We start from the raw sequence: 15,543 nt of genomic DNA, 5'->3' as shown, positions 1-15,543 counted from the left end.
ATATTATAATGTTCACAATTTCATAAAACATCACCACAAAATGCTACTCATGCTTATTTTTAGCAATCGATAGAGAGATTGATGCTATCTACTCCTGGATTCAGCCATACCGCCGGGAATCCCCCTTCTCGAGGGCAGCGTAGGGTATCCATTCATCCAAGGAGCTGTATTCTGTGGTTCAGTCTCGTTCAAGCGCTTCCAAAGCTCTGAAATTCCAATTCTCTCTGCCGGTAGCATGCTGTATTGTAAACTGTACAGGTCACGACGATGGATTGGAGGAACAAATTGCCCAGAGCCAAGGCAGAGAAGTACGCTGGGTGACAGATAGTGCTTGCGGATTCGATCGCCCAGCTCAAAATACGAATGGAACATTGCGCGTAGTGAAAGCGGTATCGACTAATGAAGTAAGAATATGCGAGACATACAGAAGATGATATTTTAGAACATACCTTTAGTTTAACATACGAAGTTGGAGCACACTGTGAAGTGTCTTGGGCCAAGAAGGAGATCTTATTTGTATCTTGAAGCTGGAAACAAATACCACCTAGAAGACGACGTAAGCAGTTGAGGTGGAAAGTGTATCATGGTCGATCAAACATACCTGGCAACCGCCTGGAGTCCTTTACCCTCAACATAGCGGCGAATAGAGGGAAGTGGTTCAAACACGCCAACCCAATCTCCAAAGATGCCTTTAGCCCAATGACAGCTACTCGGGCACCCGCAAATGTCAAGTAGAAGACGAAGACCGTCGGCATTAGAAAGAAGAGTACCGTGAACAGTATCGTACCGAGGAGCAGCTGATCCAGGTCGTAATCACATGAATCGATGCGGTTCCGAAGAACATTTCTTTTCTTCCCGCGGAAAAGGTGAAAGAGGGAAATGATGATTGTGAGTTGCCAGTGGAAAATCCGAGCCGAGGCTATGTAGAACGAGTATATGTGCAGAGTCAACAAGGACAGAAGATCCGAGAAAAGCGATATGGGCATTGTAGCACCAGCGAAAGAGGAGAAGCCAATCAAGTGGATGATACTGGGAAGAAATGGACGAAGGAAGGATATGTAGCCTACCTTGATTAGTTGACGTCAAGCAGTTTAAGTAAAAAGACTTACCAGCCCAGTGATCGATGACCCAGAGGAAAAGGTCACCAAGAAATTCAGCAAGTTCTGTATTCAGCTTCAATCCACCGGGCCACCCCATAAGCCATGATATCATACGCCGTAGACCATCAATAGACCAAGTGCTGAATATTGTATCGACCTGAGATGCTACGAAGGCCGAGTTCTCGATGATATAAGAACCCAAGGCAATTCCGATTATTACGTCGTTGGCAACTAGCCAGAGACTATTGTAGAACCTGATGTACTCTGGGTGACTGCTTGTGATACTCTCCCAATTGCCCTTTCTCTTTCGCAAAGTCATATACTGTATTGGCCAATAGCAAAATTGTTGTAGGCGGATATCGATCTGCTGAGCTGTCGCTGAGATATCCTTCAACGCCGTTGACTCGGGCGAGCCCGTTCTCCAGTGGAGGACATGCAGTATTATTTCAGCAACGAACCGGTGCGCCATAAGTCCGAGTATGAATAGTTTCGCAATGATTGGATAGATCCAGAGCCACCATATGTAGCACAACGCGATGTAAATGTAATCCCAGAGGTCGTTCGCTGACTCGACCACCCGCTCGCTTACACTCAATGCTCGCTTGAGTCGTCTTCCAATTAGCCCGATATTCTTCTGCAGTACTGAATTGAGCTCGAATGAACAATTGATTTGATCGATAATCCTTGACAAGCTGAGCTCCTTCTGTGTCGGCATGTGTGATACAACGGTATGTAACTTTAGTTTCTCTACCAATTTCTCTTTCTGAAGCCGAGTCTTGACCTTCTCCTCTTGATCCGTCCCAAATCCAGGATTCCACTTGATGTTTTCCTTGTCCCCCAATGCCAGGGAGATAGGGCTAAGCGACAAGTATTGCATGCGCGTAGGATGAGGTCGATCGTATATGATGACTTGCATAGTCAATCCTGACTCAGAGGGGCAAAAGAACCGCGGAACGTGGGTGATATTATCTGTATACGCGGAAAGAAGCTGGGGATTGAAGCTATCGGGTGGTACCCTCGGATTGACAGATCCTAAGACTCGCAAAGAGGAATGCCCGCATTGCTTGAAGAGCTCGTGGATGTCGTGAGGCTTGTGGCGGAGAAGAGTACCCACCGCAAGGGCGTTCTCAACATGACGGAGCTGTTTATGATTAGCCTGAACTGATTCATAAGGAATGGTATTGCGTACCTCGACTTCTTGCAGGATGGAGACCACGAACACATCCAAATCAGAGTTTCGCCATCCTACGAGCACACCCGGCAAAAGACTAGTTGGCGCATCCGAAGGCCAGAATATGCGCATCAACCCATTGTGCGCAACCATGTCATCATACTGTGATTCCTCTAGAACGAGCCTCGACGTTTAAGTTGTTCCCGGGCAGATATGCCACCGCCGGCGGTTCGTGGATGGAGGTACGTCTCCTGTGTAGCGAGGTATTGTATGGGTAGGAACAAGAGGAAGAAAAATATTGACAAGACTGCGAAGCCTTTGGTTGCCCGCGTCTGATTAAAGTTAGAAAGCTGTCCTGAGGGGCAGTTGGCACAATGTTCTACACACCACAACGCCGTGATCCCAAGCAAAGATGGCTAACTCGTAAAGTCGAGTGACAAGGTCCCAGCGAGCGGTTGAGTATCCCGCGACAAAGATTCCAAGCGTAACAATTGAGAAGGCGTGCATTAAATTATGATAATGTGCTGAACGTCGTCATACCAAGCTGGATTCGAGTAGTAGGTGGAGCTTCAGACTGAACAGGATTGTGATGTCCCCTGGGAACTTAGTGGCCTTCGCCGAAGGAACGTCGGAGTTGAGGAGACTGCTTTTGAGGTATAAGGAGGGATCCGCACTGTTGACAGCCTGGCATGCTGTATCAAATCTGCTGAAGCGGCATGATATGTTGCGTATGTCGTCGAATTCAATTAGAATCAACACACGCTAGTGTTCCGAGTTTGGACTAGCGTTTTCGGAGGTGAACCTCACTTTTGTTGCCCTCCGCAGCTCCTCCACGTCTTCATCATCAAAGGTGCAACGATAATCCATTCACGATTAGCAATGAGGAAAACATTTCTTTTATAGCACTCAAATCTTTCTGAAATATCGCTGTTAAGCAGCCATTATGGCAATCTGCGCGTACTTCCAGCGCGGTAACTGCAGGTTCGGAAGTGAGTATCCCTGTCACGAGCTCACGTGTTCTAGCTAACATTACATACAGAGGATTGCCGCAACGAACATCCAGGAGCCCAAAACTCTAGTAGTGGCCCATTTGGAGGTTCAAATACGAATCGATTCGGTGCTTTTGCCAATGGCGGAGGCGGCGGCAGCGGCGATCGTTATCGACCTGGCCAGCAATCGGGTGGTGGGTTTGGTATGTCCTAACCTCTCCCTACCTTCAATATACCTTGGGGTTTTCTGCATTAGATATTGTACCTCTTCCGCTTCAACTAACAGTGTCTAGGACGAAATAACAACAGTCCTAAATTCGGCCTAACCAAGGATGATATACAGGCAGATCTTTCTAGCCAACGTCCGATTTACCCACTGTCCTGCTTCGGTCCAGGTCGAGAAGCTCCACGCCAATTGATCGAAGGACCTGTAGAGCTGAGCCCAGAAGAGTTGAGACATCGTTACTATTCTCTTCGAGCTTCGGGGAATGAAAATGGAGCTGTAAGTACTTCGCCGTTATTCGTGACCCCTAACATGCCTAACACACACTAGCAACAAGAGGAGACAAATCTGCATGGTCAGATGCAGAAGCAAGTAGAAAGTGTTCTCAAAGATCTTGACGGAGCTATCAAATACATCGAAGATGGCGAGGATGTCCATCCAAATAGAATCGATATTGCACAGGGTAAAGTCCCTGTTGGTGATCAAAAGCCCAGCGCTTCTGCTTTTGGAGGTGCATCACAACCCTCATCGACGTTTGGGCAGCCGTCGAACTCGGGATTTGCACAGCCAAAGCTGAGCGGATTTGGACAGGCCAGCACTTTAGGCGCCGGTAGTGGTGCATTCGGAAAACCCACTGCCCTTGGAGGAACGACGAGTGCCTTCGGGCAGCCGTCAACCATGGGCTCAGGTTCAGCCTTTGGGCAAGCATCATCGCTTGGAACATCTGGATCGGCCTTCGGCAACCCTTCAGCAATTGGAGGCGCATCTCCATTTGGCCAACCCAGCGCCTTGGGCCAAAAGCCTGCCTTTGGACAATCCACAGCCCCTGGGTCTACCTCTGCCTTTGGACAATCAAACACTCTGGGCCAGAACTCTGCCTTCGGAAAACCGTCGCCGTTCGGGCAACCTTCGCAACCTGGCGCAAGTGCTTTTGGCAAACCCTCGCAACCTGGCGCAAGTGCCTTCGGACAACCGTCACAGCCTGGAGCAAGCCCATTCGGCCAGGCGGCACAGACAGGCCCAAATGCCTTTGGTCAACCCTCGCAACCTGGAACGAATGCATTTGGCCAGCCATCTCAGTCAGGTGGAAGTGCATTTGGGAAGCCATCCCAACCAGGAACCAGCGCTTTTGGCCAGCCATCTCAAGCTGGCACGAGTGCTTTTGGCAAACCCTCTCAACCTGGCGCAAGTGCCTTCGGACAACCGTCCCAGCCTGGAGCTAACGCATTTGGACAACCCTCACAACCTACCGGTGCGTTTGGAAAGCCTTCACAACCTGGTGTCAGCGCATTTGGACAGCCTTCACAACCTACTACAGGTGCATTTGGAAAACCATCTCCTTTCGGACAACAAACTACGGGTGCATCTCCTTTTAGCCAGCAGTCGCAACAGACCCAGCCAGCAAATCCATCACCTTTTGGGCAACAAAATCAACCAACTCCTGCAGCCGCCTCGCCGTTCGGCCAGCAACAGGCGAAGCCGAACCCGTTCAGCACGTCAAACCCAACAACCGCTACACCAGCTGCGAGCGGACTTTTCGCAAAACCACAAGACTCGTCTACAGCAAGTCCATCACCATTGGGCCTTAATGCACAGACTGCTCCTGCACCATCCGGCCCAATAGATGCCAAAGATAGATACAAAGAGGGTAGGGCAGAGGAATATGCTGGTGCATATGGGCAACAGCTAGAGGAGATTTACAAGCGGGTCACTCAAATGGGAAGTTTCAATGATGATGAGGAAGCACCGATGACGCCTCCTAAATGCGAATGGATCGTTCCGGTGGCAGCGTTATAAGATCGCACCCGCAAACGAATATTGCGAGGGAAGGAAATCTGCGAAATTGAAGACTCAGTTCAATCAGGAGTTAACGGTGGAATGATTATGGTTTTTTTTTTTGGAAATTGGTAAGAGTGCAAAACAGCATGGCTTACTAGCGGAAAGGAAATTTGTGGCAGGCTTTTATTCGCCGTTTAAATTATGTACATGCTATGTAGTCTCCAGCCAAACGAGCATCGACTTATTGATTGGCAATTGATAGAAACGAAAGATATTTTTGTTGAACGATCACAAATGCGAAAGCGTTCATGACATATCACCAGATGAACAGGCATTCGATTTAAATCGTCAGTCATTATTCGTGAATCCGATATACAACTAATTACCTGGCCCAGTAAAGTTCCCAATGAATACAACTAGAATCGCACAGTAGGCCGCACTCGCAGCAAAGAGCTCATGTCGCAGCGCTCTCGTCAATAGACTCATCGCAGCTGAAAACACCAGCGTGAAGACTATCAGTACACCAACAGCCCTGAAAGTGCTGCGCTGGTACAGTTCTGCGACATTCTGCTGCTGTTCAGGATCCGATCCTGTGTAAAGATTTGTCGAGGTCAAGTGGTACATGATTACCACCGGGGCCACAAGAAGGAAGAAGATTACGAAAGTTATGAACACATTAGTGAGTTTGTCGATACGGGAGCTAGAGTAGTAGGAAACATGTGGACTCGATGTTTTGGCGCGCAGTTCTGGCGTTCGAAGCAAATTCTAACCAAATCCATTAGTATGCTTTAACAAGGAGCGCTGGAAGCATCATTGCTTACCTGTAAAGGAGGAGTCTTCAATCGAAATAATCTCTTTAGGAAACCATCGAATTGGCCGATCATTGTTTCCACTCCACCGTCAAATGACGCCCACTCGCGGCCACTTCCCAGCGAGACGGTGTCTTCCTTGCTCCTGATTGCATCCATCTCAGCATCCATGAGGGGCTTTTCGTTATGATGGTACCGCCTGACACTTCGGTAATTACGATCACTCGGCTTCTGGAAGCTCTCGAGCGTTCTCGCTTTGATAAGCACCTCATCATACTCCATTAGTCTTTCTCTAATCTCTCGTAAGATCACACGCCGGGTGCGTTTGTTGGGTTCATTAGCAGCCTGTGCGACATCGATTTCTCGACTGCGCAGGCGGTCTCGATCTTCATCGAAGTCATCCCAATCGATATCGTCGAGTTCCTTTTCAAGGCTAGTGATCTCGTCCTGGAGATCGAGCAGCAAGCGCGAATGAAGATAAGAGAATGACCTGTACAAAGCGAAATTTGCCTCAGACGATTGGAACGCAGCCAAACGTGGAAATCCATTGGGGGTTTCTTCAACTTTATTGATGTCAGTATGTGGAAATTGGGAGTCATATCAATATGTTGGTCTCACGTTTTCGGGTGTTTGTCTCGGTTATGTCAAGAGGATCTGGGGTTGGCCTGAAGGGCTTCGTTATCCGATGTAGGACAGTAAGTCGGTTCTTTTCCGTAGCTATAATAGTATAGTCAGTATGATACTTGTGGTTTGGAATCTTTGGATGTGGTATTCCAAGATGCGCTGTGGGGGCCGAAATGAGGGGGCAGGGAACTTACGAGGCTGAGTGTCGTGCTGAAGCGACGATGACCGTCTCGACCTCGAGGAGGACGTTCGCACTGTTGAATTACCATCGTCTTCGTTTCCCATTTCAATTATGGCGTCTCCTTGTAGAGTATTTCCAGAGCTGTCAGTATTTGTAGGAGATGCTGGAGTTTGAGAAGGATTCATTTCCTTCTCAGTGACAAAAGTGTCCCCAGTCATTGATCGAAGGGGAGTCATTGTCCACTGGTCCAAACGCCTACGGTCGAGCGAGCGAGCAAATACAGCAAAGCACAATGTTACAAAATCAACAAACAAAATGGCGACGAACAAAAGACACAAAATTGATGGTGCATCGGGGGTTAAAGCCCAAATCTTTGATGGAAGAGCCGCCGGCTGGGGATGGTAGCGAGCGAGTGAGGCGGCTGTCTAGAATGAACGAATATTATGCGAAATATATGAGGAGGATGAGAAACCCCGAACGCCATCCAATGAAATGATTCAATCCTCATGCTCTAGCCACGCCTCGTGCCACAGATTCACATCTTCATGGGGCACAGCCACGCGCCTCGCTCCGTTCCCGTCTCCTGAGCCACCCTCATCATCAGTCCTTCGTTCACCGGTGGCCCATCGTTTTCCGACTATTAACGCTTTTGGTCAACTTTGAGAACTTTCTCTCGGACCCATTCCCCCTTGTTGTATAACTGCTTTTGTGCATCAAGCAGTTGGTACTCGCAATATGCCTTCGAGGCGTGTAATCGGGCCTTGTGGATTGTATACGTGCCCTTGACACGGTCACCTTTGACGATTTGAGACATGTGCACTTTATCGCCCTTCTGAAATCGAGCAGAAGACTTCAATGACTTGTTAGTATGCGCAATTTTCGGATAACGAAATTTTGTCTTAAAATCTGGAGTAACTTACCTCTGTCGCAAATGGGTCTACACCCACACTGGACTTGTGTGTTGGGGTCGCGAATGGGTCTGCATTCACGCTGGACTGGAGCGTTGGGATCGCTTCTTCCGAAGGCGAAGGACTCGGGCTTGCCTCTTTCCGTTCCTGGAACTGTACGAAAGATGGTTCGTAAGTCTTGTGGCGATTACTGTGTAGAATGAGAGACACGACTCACAGGTTGACCCTGGTCAAGCTGAGATTGCAACTCAGTCGCCATCATTACGTTCGTGTGGACGATTGAAATGATAGGGCTGGAAAAGTAGCTTGTAATTTGTTAGCCTTGCGTGTGAAGGACGTCTTTGGAAAAAGGCACGGCTGGAGGAAGTAGATATAGAATGGATGAACTGCTACAGGCCTCTGGATTCCGCCCCATCAAATGCTGCCTGTTTTGCTGCACTATGACAGCCTCAACACCTGAGTAACGGGGACCTCCTACACAGCCGCAGTCGAGGTTAGTCACGCATGTTGTGTCTACAACACGATGTGCTATTCTACGCCGCAATGACAGAGTTCCAAGCACACATTCTGTTCGCTAATCACACGGTATCTATTTCTAGCATCACAGATGCCCCAAACGATGCAAGTTTACCGCAGAGTGTTACTGTTACTGTCAAGACGATAAATCATGTATGTACACATGCGGATTGCAATTGTCTTTTGGCCCCCACCCAGAGTATCAGATTGGACCTAGCGCCCAATCACGACGTATCTCCGACCTTCCACCAACCGCATGTGCCACAGGCTTACTCTCACATCTGTCACAGAGGATTATTGGGGGCCAGAGCGAACGGTGGACGTCGTTATGGCTGTTTCCTTCGAACGACCCTCGAACCTTAAAGCCTTACGACCACCTTAAACAATGGCTCTTTGGCCGAACCACGCGCAGCTGCTGGATACCATGGAGTCCGAGATCTCACCCATAGCTGCGAATCCGCTATCAAATACAGTGTTCCACGCTCGTGCGGATATCCGTATCGAATCTACATCAATAGACCCGCCAATAGAGTCTCAAGATTGGGGCAGTCAACAACTACTCGACCATGGCCGGCCGAATGGTGAGGAGGAGCATGCAATCCAGGAACGTGCCGCCGAGATGCAATCTTGGTGGGATGATGCCATTGCGAGGAACATGAATCTCCCAGATGGATATCAAGAGGCCGCTGTCTTGATCATCAAGTGGGATGATGAGCTGGATGAGCTCAAGACAAGAGATGAGGTGAGTTATTTCGCATGGTACCCACACCAACCGGCGCTAATCAATGATGTACGAACTAGGCCGAGGAACTTGATCGCGTTTTTCGTGAGGTCTTCAATTACGATACTGAGACCGTCGAACTTAACGTTTCCAAAAAGCCGCAGCACCAGATCAGCCGATTCATCAGCACGTTTATCGAGAAACACGATGGTCCAAATAACTTGATGATTGTATACTACACGGGACATGGCAGATATAGAGAGCATGAGAAATACCTCGAGCTATGCGCCAGTATCAATCCTGCACATTTAAGAGGATTCAACAACGAAGCAAGGGCGAACTGGAACAAGGTGGAGGATATCCTTGCGTCAGAAGATGTTGAGGGGGACATACTCACTATCCTGGATACGTGCTATTCGAGCAACCATGTCAAGTCGTCCAGAGAGGATACGCGTATATTTGAACTCCTGAGTGCCTGTGGTTTCGACCAGACCACAGCGTCACCAGGAGAGTATTCATTCACGAGAGCACTCATTGATGCACTCAAAGCGCTTGTAAAGGAATATCCAGGCCGATCGTTTACAACTTTCCATCTCAACCAGCGCATCGTATTTGACGAACGACGTCGCGATACCCCTTCGTTACTCATCTGTCGACGAAAGCGGGATGAACGACACATTAGTCTTGCCCCGTTGAAGTCTAGGAAAGAGAGAGCATGTCAACCAGCGCTCCCACATCCTCCTCAAGGTTATCTTACATTACGCTTCGCCCTTCGTGATGAATATTTGAATCGTGAACAGATCGAATTCCTGGCAAGAAACCTGTCAAAGGCATTCGGTAACAAATCGTTCGTTGGTCTTCGTCGAATGGATTATCTCGGCATGAAGCCCGCTCGTGCAACACCATTCGGTCGCGCCGCCTTAGCTCTCTATGCCATCACGCAGTGGAAGAAGGTTGTCCATAAAAGAAGAGCAGACAAAAGGGCGGCAGCACGAGCAGACCGGGGCATTGATGAGATCAAACTACCGACGTTTGATGGATCCGAGGAGCTTAAGAGTACTTTTACTTCGCCTACAAGAAAACGAAGGCGCGATACAGAGGCCGATGAAGGCCTTCCAGAGTTAAAGAAGGGGTTGCTAGAGCTACCTCATTACCGTAGTGATCCGCCATCGCCGCCGAGGTCGGATTCGTCGAGGGTTGAAGAAGGCGGGTAGCATGTACAAGGGACTGCATTTGTTAAAAGGATCTTTCTTTTCTTGCGGTACGGAGCATGCATGATAATATTTCTTGGATACCCTTAGTTCTTTATTTTAATATCGGATTGGAAAAGCATAATCGGGTAGGCAATACATACCTAGTACATACGCCACCAACTGCGAGTTTACGAATCTCTGATTACATTAAAAGACACTTTGGGAGGTTGTTAACTTGTTGATAGTTCGGCATTTCTATGGTGTTGTAAGCACGCCATTCAATGTCAGTATTGAGCTATGTACTAACTTCCTTATTCGACAAAGACGTTCGGGCAATGGTTGGCGTCAATTGTTACCCCTCTGACGTCTGGGATCAGCAGCTGCCCCTCATTTCGATCTCCCAATGTTATATCTATCAAGCGATAGTCGCAGGATCGTGTTATGATTGATCTCTCGTAGAAACAATTTCCATTCCACATCTGATCATAATGGCGGCCGCAGCTGTGTCAACCCCGCCCAGACAGCCCGATATTGCATATGCTCCTAACTACGACAAATACCTCGCACGGGTGCAACGTCGTCTTGCAAATGAAACGATATCCAAGTCATTGCCTGATGGATTTCCCAAAGAGTTGAAGTCCGATCTTGTCTGGACAAATGAAAATATTAGTCAGCGATTTGATTGGAATTTCCAATTGACCGCTGCTGATATTGAAGAGTTGGAGAACGCCTTGCAGCACTTTAAGCAACTGAACAAACCAAATGGCTTCATAAACCAGGACACTTTTCCTCTCCCAACTCTGCACGCTAGGCTTCGCGAGGTTTCGAATGAGGTGCACAATGGGTTCGGCTTCAAGGTCATACGCGGTGTCCCTGTCGATCGCCACACTCGGGAGGAAAACGTTATCATCTATGCCGGCCTCGCCTCACATGTTGGCCCGATTCGAGGCCGTCAGGATCATACCTTCGACGGGAAGCCAGCAGATGTTGTCATGAACCACATCAAAGATTTACGCACCGTCTACGATGCAAACCAAATAGGGGCTCCGGCTTACACCAATGACAAGCAAGTATTCCATACCGATGCCGGCGATATCATCGCCTTGTTCTGCCTGGAAGAAGCCGCCGAGGGGGGACAGAGTAAGCTCAGTAGTAGTTGGAATGTGTACAACGAGATTGCACGTACACGACCGGACTTGATCCGAACACTGGCGGAGCCATGGCCAGCTGAGCTGTGAGTACTACTCATTACAATCCAGCGATCTACTTCGTACATGTTTTCCGATTGCAACCGCAATGCTTACGTATACATTGTACAGCTTCGATGGCAAAGGCGAACCCTACGTGAGCAGGCCCTTGTTATACTACCAACCAGAGACCGAGACAAGTGCTGAACGTCTGATCATCCAATACGCACGTCGCAACTTCACAGGCTTCCAGGCGCTCCCAAGGTCGCCTGACATCCCGCCAATCACTGAGGCGCAGGCTGAAGCACTCGACACGCTACATTTCCTCGCAGAGAAACATGCAGTAGGACTTGACTTTAAGAAAGGCGACATCCAGTTTGCAAACAATCTTTCCATCTTCCACGCCCGTGATGGTTTCACCAACACAGCAGACAAGCAGAGGCATCTCGTGAGATTATGGCTGAGAGATGAAGAATTCGCCTGGGAAACTCCAGCGCAAATTCAGAATAGATGGGACGGCGTGTACAAAGATGTGGCCGAAGAGAACAGCATATTTCCTTTGGAACCGTATATTCGAAGCAGCTCCAAGGGAGGCAAGACGAATCAACTGAAGGAGGATGGAACGAGATCCTGATAGTCACCGCAGAGGAGATGTTCAACATAATGAATACAATTTCTGTCCAGAATGGCACCAATTTAATTCTGTGAAGCATGCGTGAAGATCCCTTGGGGTTCGGAGGTGCAGATCCGATAGATGTCTTGCGCGCCTGAATTATTCGTGATGTTTGACAACACATCGTACGCTACTTTATGCTGTTTCTTCACCTAAATATATCTACAATTGGTAATCTAAGACTCCTCTTGTACGCACATCACTTAATGTGGGAAATGAAATGGGTAAGTGTCAGAGCTGACAACAGCAAAGCGCGCTTAGGCCTAGTTTTCGTCCGCCTAATCTTGGGGCCTCCAATTACCAGCATCAACCCTTGATCTGGGGTATACGACCGTTGGCCAAGACATCTTTTCACTTCGGTAGTATTTGAGAGGCCCTAATCCAGGTATTTCCGCAGCGAGTTGTAGAAGAAGTGGCAGTGTGGCTGTCGGAGAATGATGTTTCCGTGGTATGGCGTCGATATCAGGACCTCCATGTGACACAAGTGTTTATCAGCAACGTGCACTAAACATATCATCATACTTCGGATGCCACAACATCCATCTTGGGATATTGGACGTCAAATCACTCGTATATTTTGTGGAGCCTTCGACTGTAGGTAGTATGCACACATGTGCTCTACATTGAGGCTGTATAACTCCTCACACCTGGCTAGTCCGCAAGGCAAATAATTACAATTACGAAAGATGTCATTACATAGTCAACGAATCGATATGAATGAAATGTCGCAGTCAGTGAGAGATATCTTGAAGGAAGGGTTGTCCCAGCGGCAAGAGCCTTGGAAAATAAATCCGTAGCTGCGCTACAGAGGTTGGGGTTGTACAGTTGGTGGATGTTTCATTTGAGTGCGCCTCATGCGCCGCCGAACAGCATACTTAGGGTTTCATCAAAGAGTACACCTTCTACACTCTCTCCGACCGGCACCCCTTCGGTGATATTGGGAGATTTGGGAATGTTCTTCTTTGTTCCCCGATCTCATGTACACATCATCGATGGGCTCAAACATGTCACCATCTGTCAGTGACAAGGTTGCAGTGCCTATGAATAGTGAACATCCCGTAGATCCATTTAAATCGATGGAACGGGTGAAGTAACTCTAAGCAGGGTACCCTCCTGTTCTATCTAAGACAGATGTGATGTGAGGCGGCAATACGGCAAGGTCAGTACAGCTTCCAGAAGGAATGGTATTGAAATAGACCTGGGACAGTGTCGATCGTCGCGCTGAAGCCTGCCTCAAAATAGAATACTCTATCCTCTCAAGCCTACGCATGGCACGAAAGGATAGTCAAGGAAGGCAAAGACATGGTCTTAATTCCCAATTGGCAGTGAACGGAGACGTACACCGATACCTGTCAAAACAAAATAATGACCGGGTGGTGGCTCCACAGTAACTTGCGGAGAGATTGGCACCCATCCTACCAGTAGATGAAGGCGCTATGGGGAGACCTAAGCTTTCTTTTCTACAGACCTTCTGACTACACCGGATGCGAAGCTGGGCCCATTTGCGTTGGAGTCTCCCATGCATTCCATAATCTCTAATCATAATCCGTATCGTATCCTACCAGACAACGAAGGAGCTGCTCCGCCTGATTTACAGAGCTACTCGCGTGAGAGAATGATCAAGGGCTGCTGGGAAGGAGCGATCGAGAGAACTCAATATCTGTTTACTGCCACTTCGAATGCCTCCCATTACAAGATGTCACGGTGGAGCGAATGGTCTTTCACTAGCTGCGTTACAAGCGACGCGAATGAATATGCACATCTTGCATGCTATAACTGTGTGATGTCGAGCAGACTGTATCTAGAAAACATTTTACTATTCAACGATCATAGCTAGGTTGTAGCATTCGGATCGGCTCTCTCCGTGATCAATATCTTCATGGAATACAGCGAAGCTGATTGGCGAAGTAGAAAGAAGAAAAAACCAAAATCCTAAAACCCCACTTAGTTTATTAGCTGGAACGGTGCAACAGCAAGGTTCATACAAATCTGCGTTGGTGGGGCGAGTGTGGTTTTACGAGATTTACGTGGTGGCTGGCACAGCTGGTTGAATCAGCAACCAAGTCAAGATCTATCTTTAGCGGAGAATTCATCGTCAGCAAAATAGCGGCACAAAGTAGGGACGAGATCCTGGGGACGTAAGGATTAGTTCCGAGCTGGGCCTCACCAGGTGTACTATTCGGGGATTTAGAGTAATCGCTCCTGCGCTCTCATTGGATGTAGCTTATACATCTAATCTCCTTCTGGCTAGCCTATCTACATTTCTGGTTGTGGAGGCTGAGCCAGTTGTGCCGTAAACGGTAATTTTGTACTCACTATAGCCACGCGGAACGGAGAACAACCGAGACTGTGGATATCGTCGTCAAGAAAATTCCTGTACTAATGTCAACATTGAATTCCATCTTGATAGGAAGATGAATATATAAGTTGGAAGGTCAGTCGCCTTGAAAAGCTCATCATCGCAACATCAACAACTCATCCATCCATCCTCACATCTCAACCTACTTCAAACATAACTCCAACAGCATTTCAGTACAATACTCCTGCTACAACTTTCAATACTTCATATCTCAAATCCAACCTCAGTCAAAATGATTGCCATCACATCCATCATCGCTGCTTCCGCCGCCATTATTGGCCTCACTTCCGCTGCTCCTGCGAACGCGCCAACCACAGGAGTTGTCCACAATATCTTCGCTGGCTCCACCACCGCTAATGGAGGCCTTCACTTCGAGCCAGAGAACGTGGTCGCCGAAGTTGGAGATCTTGTTACCTTCCACTTCCAAGCTAAGAATCATACGGTTGTGCAATCATCTTTCGACAAGCCATGCGAGCCTCTGGCTGGCGGCGCTGGCTTCTTCTCCGGCTTCAACTTCCCCACCCAGCCCAACACCGAGAACCTGAACGTCTTCACTATCCAGATCACCAACAAGGACCCCATCTGGTACTACTGCTCGCAGACCGTCGGCGACCACTGCCAGAAGGGCATGAGCGGTGTCATCAACCAGAACTTCGACGGCGACAAGACCCTGGCAAAGTACAAGGAGAACTCGGTCAACACGAAGACTGTTCAGCCCAGTGCCGACATCAAGGCCAGCCAGGGTGGTTGGATTCATGCCAACCCTTCTTGTGCTCAGGGCATCCAGTGCTCTTAAGCAGCACTGTTTGGATCGGATCAAATCACACACTTTAATGAGCTCAGCATAGCATAACATAGAGAAGCATGTCATGGCATAGCATAGCATTGCATAGCGCGGGCATTAGAACTCACTCAACTCTTTTGGGATTTGCATGGAGATGGTGTTTGCATTTTTTGGTTTCTAGCATAATTTGTAGTCTTGGAATTCCTTGACGATAGCAATAGTTCTTTAGTATTTAATGAGATAATCTTTAGTTTATCATTATTCTTCTCCCTAAAATTTTGAATGCTCGTCAGTGTTGTGTTTGACCAATGTCCGTTTAACACCTC

At 48.2% G+C, this 15,543-nt stretch overlaps 7 protein-coding genes across 7 annotated transcripts; 4 read left to right on the top strand and 3 right to left on the bottom strand.

The window, feature by feature from the left end:
- Positions 1-84: 84 nt before the first annotated feature.
- Positions 85-2,424, bottom strand: BU24DRAFT_436032 (Gpi1-domain-containing protein; the record flags this gene model as incomplete). Its single annotated transcript, XM_033530134.1, has 5 exons — positions 85-396; positions 450-544; positions 602-1,063; positions 1,110-2,241; positions 2,290-2,424. 5 exons carry the CDS (start codon positions 2,422-2,424, stop codon positions 85-87), a joined length of 2,136 nt encoding a protein of 711 aa, XP_033379987.1.
- Positions 2,425-3,121: 697 nt separating this feature from the next.
- On the top strand, positions 3,122-5,665 carry BU24DRAFT_286142 (uncharacterized protein). Its single transcript, XM_033522771.1, has 4 exons — positions 3,122-3,260; positions 3,311-3,454; positions 3,554-3,762; positions 3,814-5,665. Exons 1-4 carry the CDS (start codon positions 3,215-3,217, stop codon positions 5,278-5,280), a joined length of 1,866 nt encoding a protein of 621 aa, XP_033379986.1. The 5' UTR covers positions 3,122-3,214; the 3' UTR covers positions 5,281-5,665.
- On the bottom strand, positions 5,461-7,314 carry BU24DRAFT_286019 (uncharacterized protein). Its single transcript, XM_033522768.1, has 4 exons — positions 6,890-7,314; positions 6,690-6,788; positions 6,084-6,634; positions 5,461-6,027 (listed from the first exon to the last, which is right to left on the bottom strand). The coding sequence occupies exons 1-4, from the start codon at positions 7,110-7,112 to the stop codon at positions 5,641-5,643; spliced, it is 1,260 nt and encodes a 419-aa protein (XP_033379985.1). The 5' UTR covers positions 7,113-7,314; the 3' UTR covers positions 5,461-5,640.
- BU24DRAFT_286040 (uncharacterized protein) lies at positions 7,315-8,167 on the bottom strand. The gene is made up of 3 exons (XM_033522769.1): positions 8,002-8,167; positions 7,797-7,931; positions 7,315-7,726 (listed from the first exon to the last, which is right to left on the bottom strand). The coding sequence occupies exons 1-3, from the start codon at positions 8,044-8,046 to the stop codon at positions 7,517-7,519; spliced, it is 390 nt and encodes a 129-aa protein (XP_033379984.1). The 5' UTR covers positions 8,047-8,167; the 3' UTR covers positions 7,315-7,516.
- Positions 8,168-8,336: 169 nt separating this feature from the next.
- On the top strand, positions 8,337-10,469 carry BU24DRAFT_286054 (uncharacterized protein). The gene is made up of 2 exons (XM_033522770.1): positions 8,337-9,042; positions 9,102-10,469. Exons 1-2 carry the CDS (start codon positions 8,686-8,688, stop codon positions 10,233-10,235), a joined length of 1,491 nt encoding a protein of 496 aa, XP_033379983.1. The 5' UTR covers positions 8,337-8,685; the 3' UTR covers positions 10,236-10,469.
- Positions 10,470-10,702: 233 nt separating this feature from the next.
- On the top strand, positions 10,703-12,035 carry BU24DRAFT_413277 (Clavaminate synthase-like protein; the record flags this gene model as incomplete). Its single annotated transcript, XM_033526150.1, has 2 exons — positions 10,703-11,448; positions 11,534-12,035. 2 exons carry the CDS (start codon positions 10,703-10,705, stop codon positions 12,033-12,035), a joined length of 1,248 nt encoding a protein of 415 aa, XP_033379982.1.
- A 2,497-nt stretch (positions 12,036-14,532) lies between these two features.
- BU24DRAFT_426727 (uncharacterized protein) lies at positions 14,533-15,436 on the top strand. The gene has a single exon (XM_033529039.1). It carries the CDS (start codon positions 14,666-14,668, stop codon positions 15,227-15,229), a length of 564 nt encoding a protein of 187 aa, XP_033379981.1. The 5' UTR covers positions 14,533-14,665; the 3' UTR covers positions 15,230-15,436.
- The last annotated feature ends 107 nt before the right edge of the window (positions 15,437-15,543 follow it).

The sequence above is a fragment of the Aaosphaeria arxii genome, assembly GCF_010015735.1.
Source record: "Aaosphaeria arxii CBS 175.79 unplaced genomic scaffold BU24scaffold_9, whole genome shotgun sequence".
Lineage (NCBI taxonomy): Eukaryota > Fungi > Ascomycota > Dothideomycetes > Pleosporales > Aaosphaeria > Aaosphaeria arxii.
This window is presented reverse-complemented; position numbering and strand designations above follow the sequence as displayed.

Excerpts from the sequence above, each read along its gene's own strand:
- BU24DRAFT_286142 (XM_033522771.1), top strand. The coding sequence starts at position 3,215 with ATGGCAATCTGCGCGTACTTCCAGCGCGGTAACTGCAGGTTCGGAA. Across the intron at positions 3,455-3,553 it reads ACCTGGCCAGCAATCGGGTG|GACGAAATAACAACAGTCCT; the intron begins GTGGGTTTGGTA and ends AACAGTGTCTAG. Across the intron at positions 3,763-3,813 it reads CGGGGAATGAAAATGGAGCT|CAACAAGAGGAGACAAATCT; the intron begins GTAAGTACTTCG and ends AACACACACTAG.
- BU24DRAFT_286019 (XM_033522768.1), bottom strand. The coding sequence starts at position 7,112 with ATGACTCCCCTTCGATCAATGACTGGGGACACTTTTGTCACTGAGAAG. Across the intron at positions 6,635-6,689 it reads CGAGACAAACACCCGAAAAC|TTGAAGAAACCCCCAATGGA; the intron begins GTGAGACCAACA and ends ACATCAATAAAG. Across the intron at positions 6,028-6,083 it reads TGAAGACTCCTCCTTTACAG|AATTTGCTTCGAACGCCAGA; the intron begins GTAAGCAATGAT and ends GGATTTGGTTAG.
- BU24DRAFT_286040 (XM_033522769.1), bottom strand. The coding sequence starts at position 8,046 with ATGATGGCGACTGAGTTGCAATCTCAGCTTGACCAGGGTCAACCT. Across the intron at positions 7,932-8,001 it reads AGCTTGACCAGGGTCAACCT|GAACGGAAAGAGGCAAGCCC; the intron begins GTGAGTCGTGTC and ends GTACAGTTCCAG. Across the intron at positions 7,727-7,796 it reads TAGACCCATTTGCGACAGAG|TCTTCTGCTCGATTTCAGAA; the intron begins GTAAGTTACTCC and ends AAGTCATTGAAG.
- BU24DRAFT_286054 (XM_033522770.1), top strand. The coding sequence starts at position 8,686 with ATGGCTCTTTGGCCGAACCACGCGCAGCTGCTGGATACCATGGAGTCC. Across the intron at positions 9,043-9,101 it reads AGCTCAAGACAAGAGATGAG|GCCGAGGAACTTGATCGCGT; the intron begins GTGAGTTATTTC and ends TGTACGAACTAG.
- BU24DRAFT_426727 (XM_033529039.1), top strand. The coding sequence starts at position 14,666 with ATGATTGCCATCACATCCATCATCGCTGCTTCCGCCGCCATTATTGGC.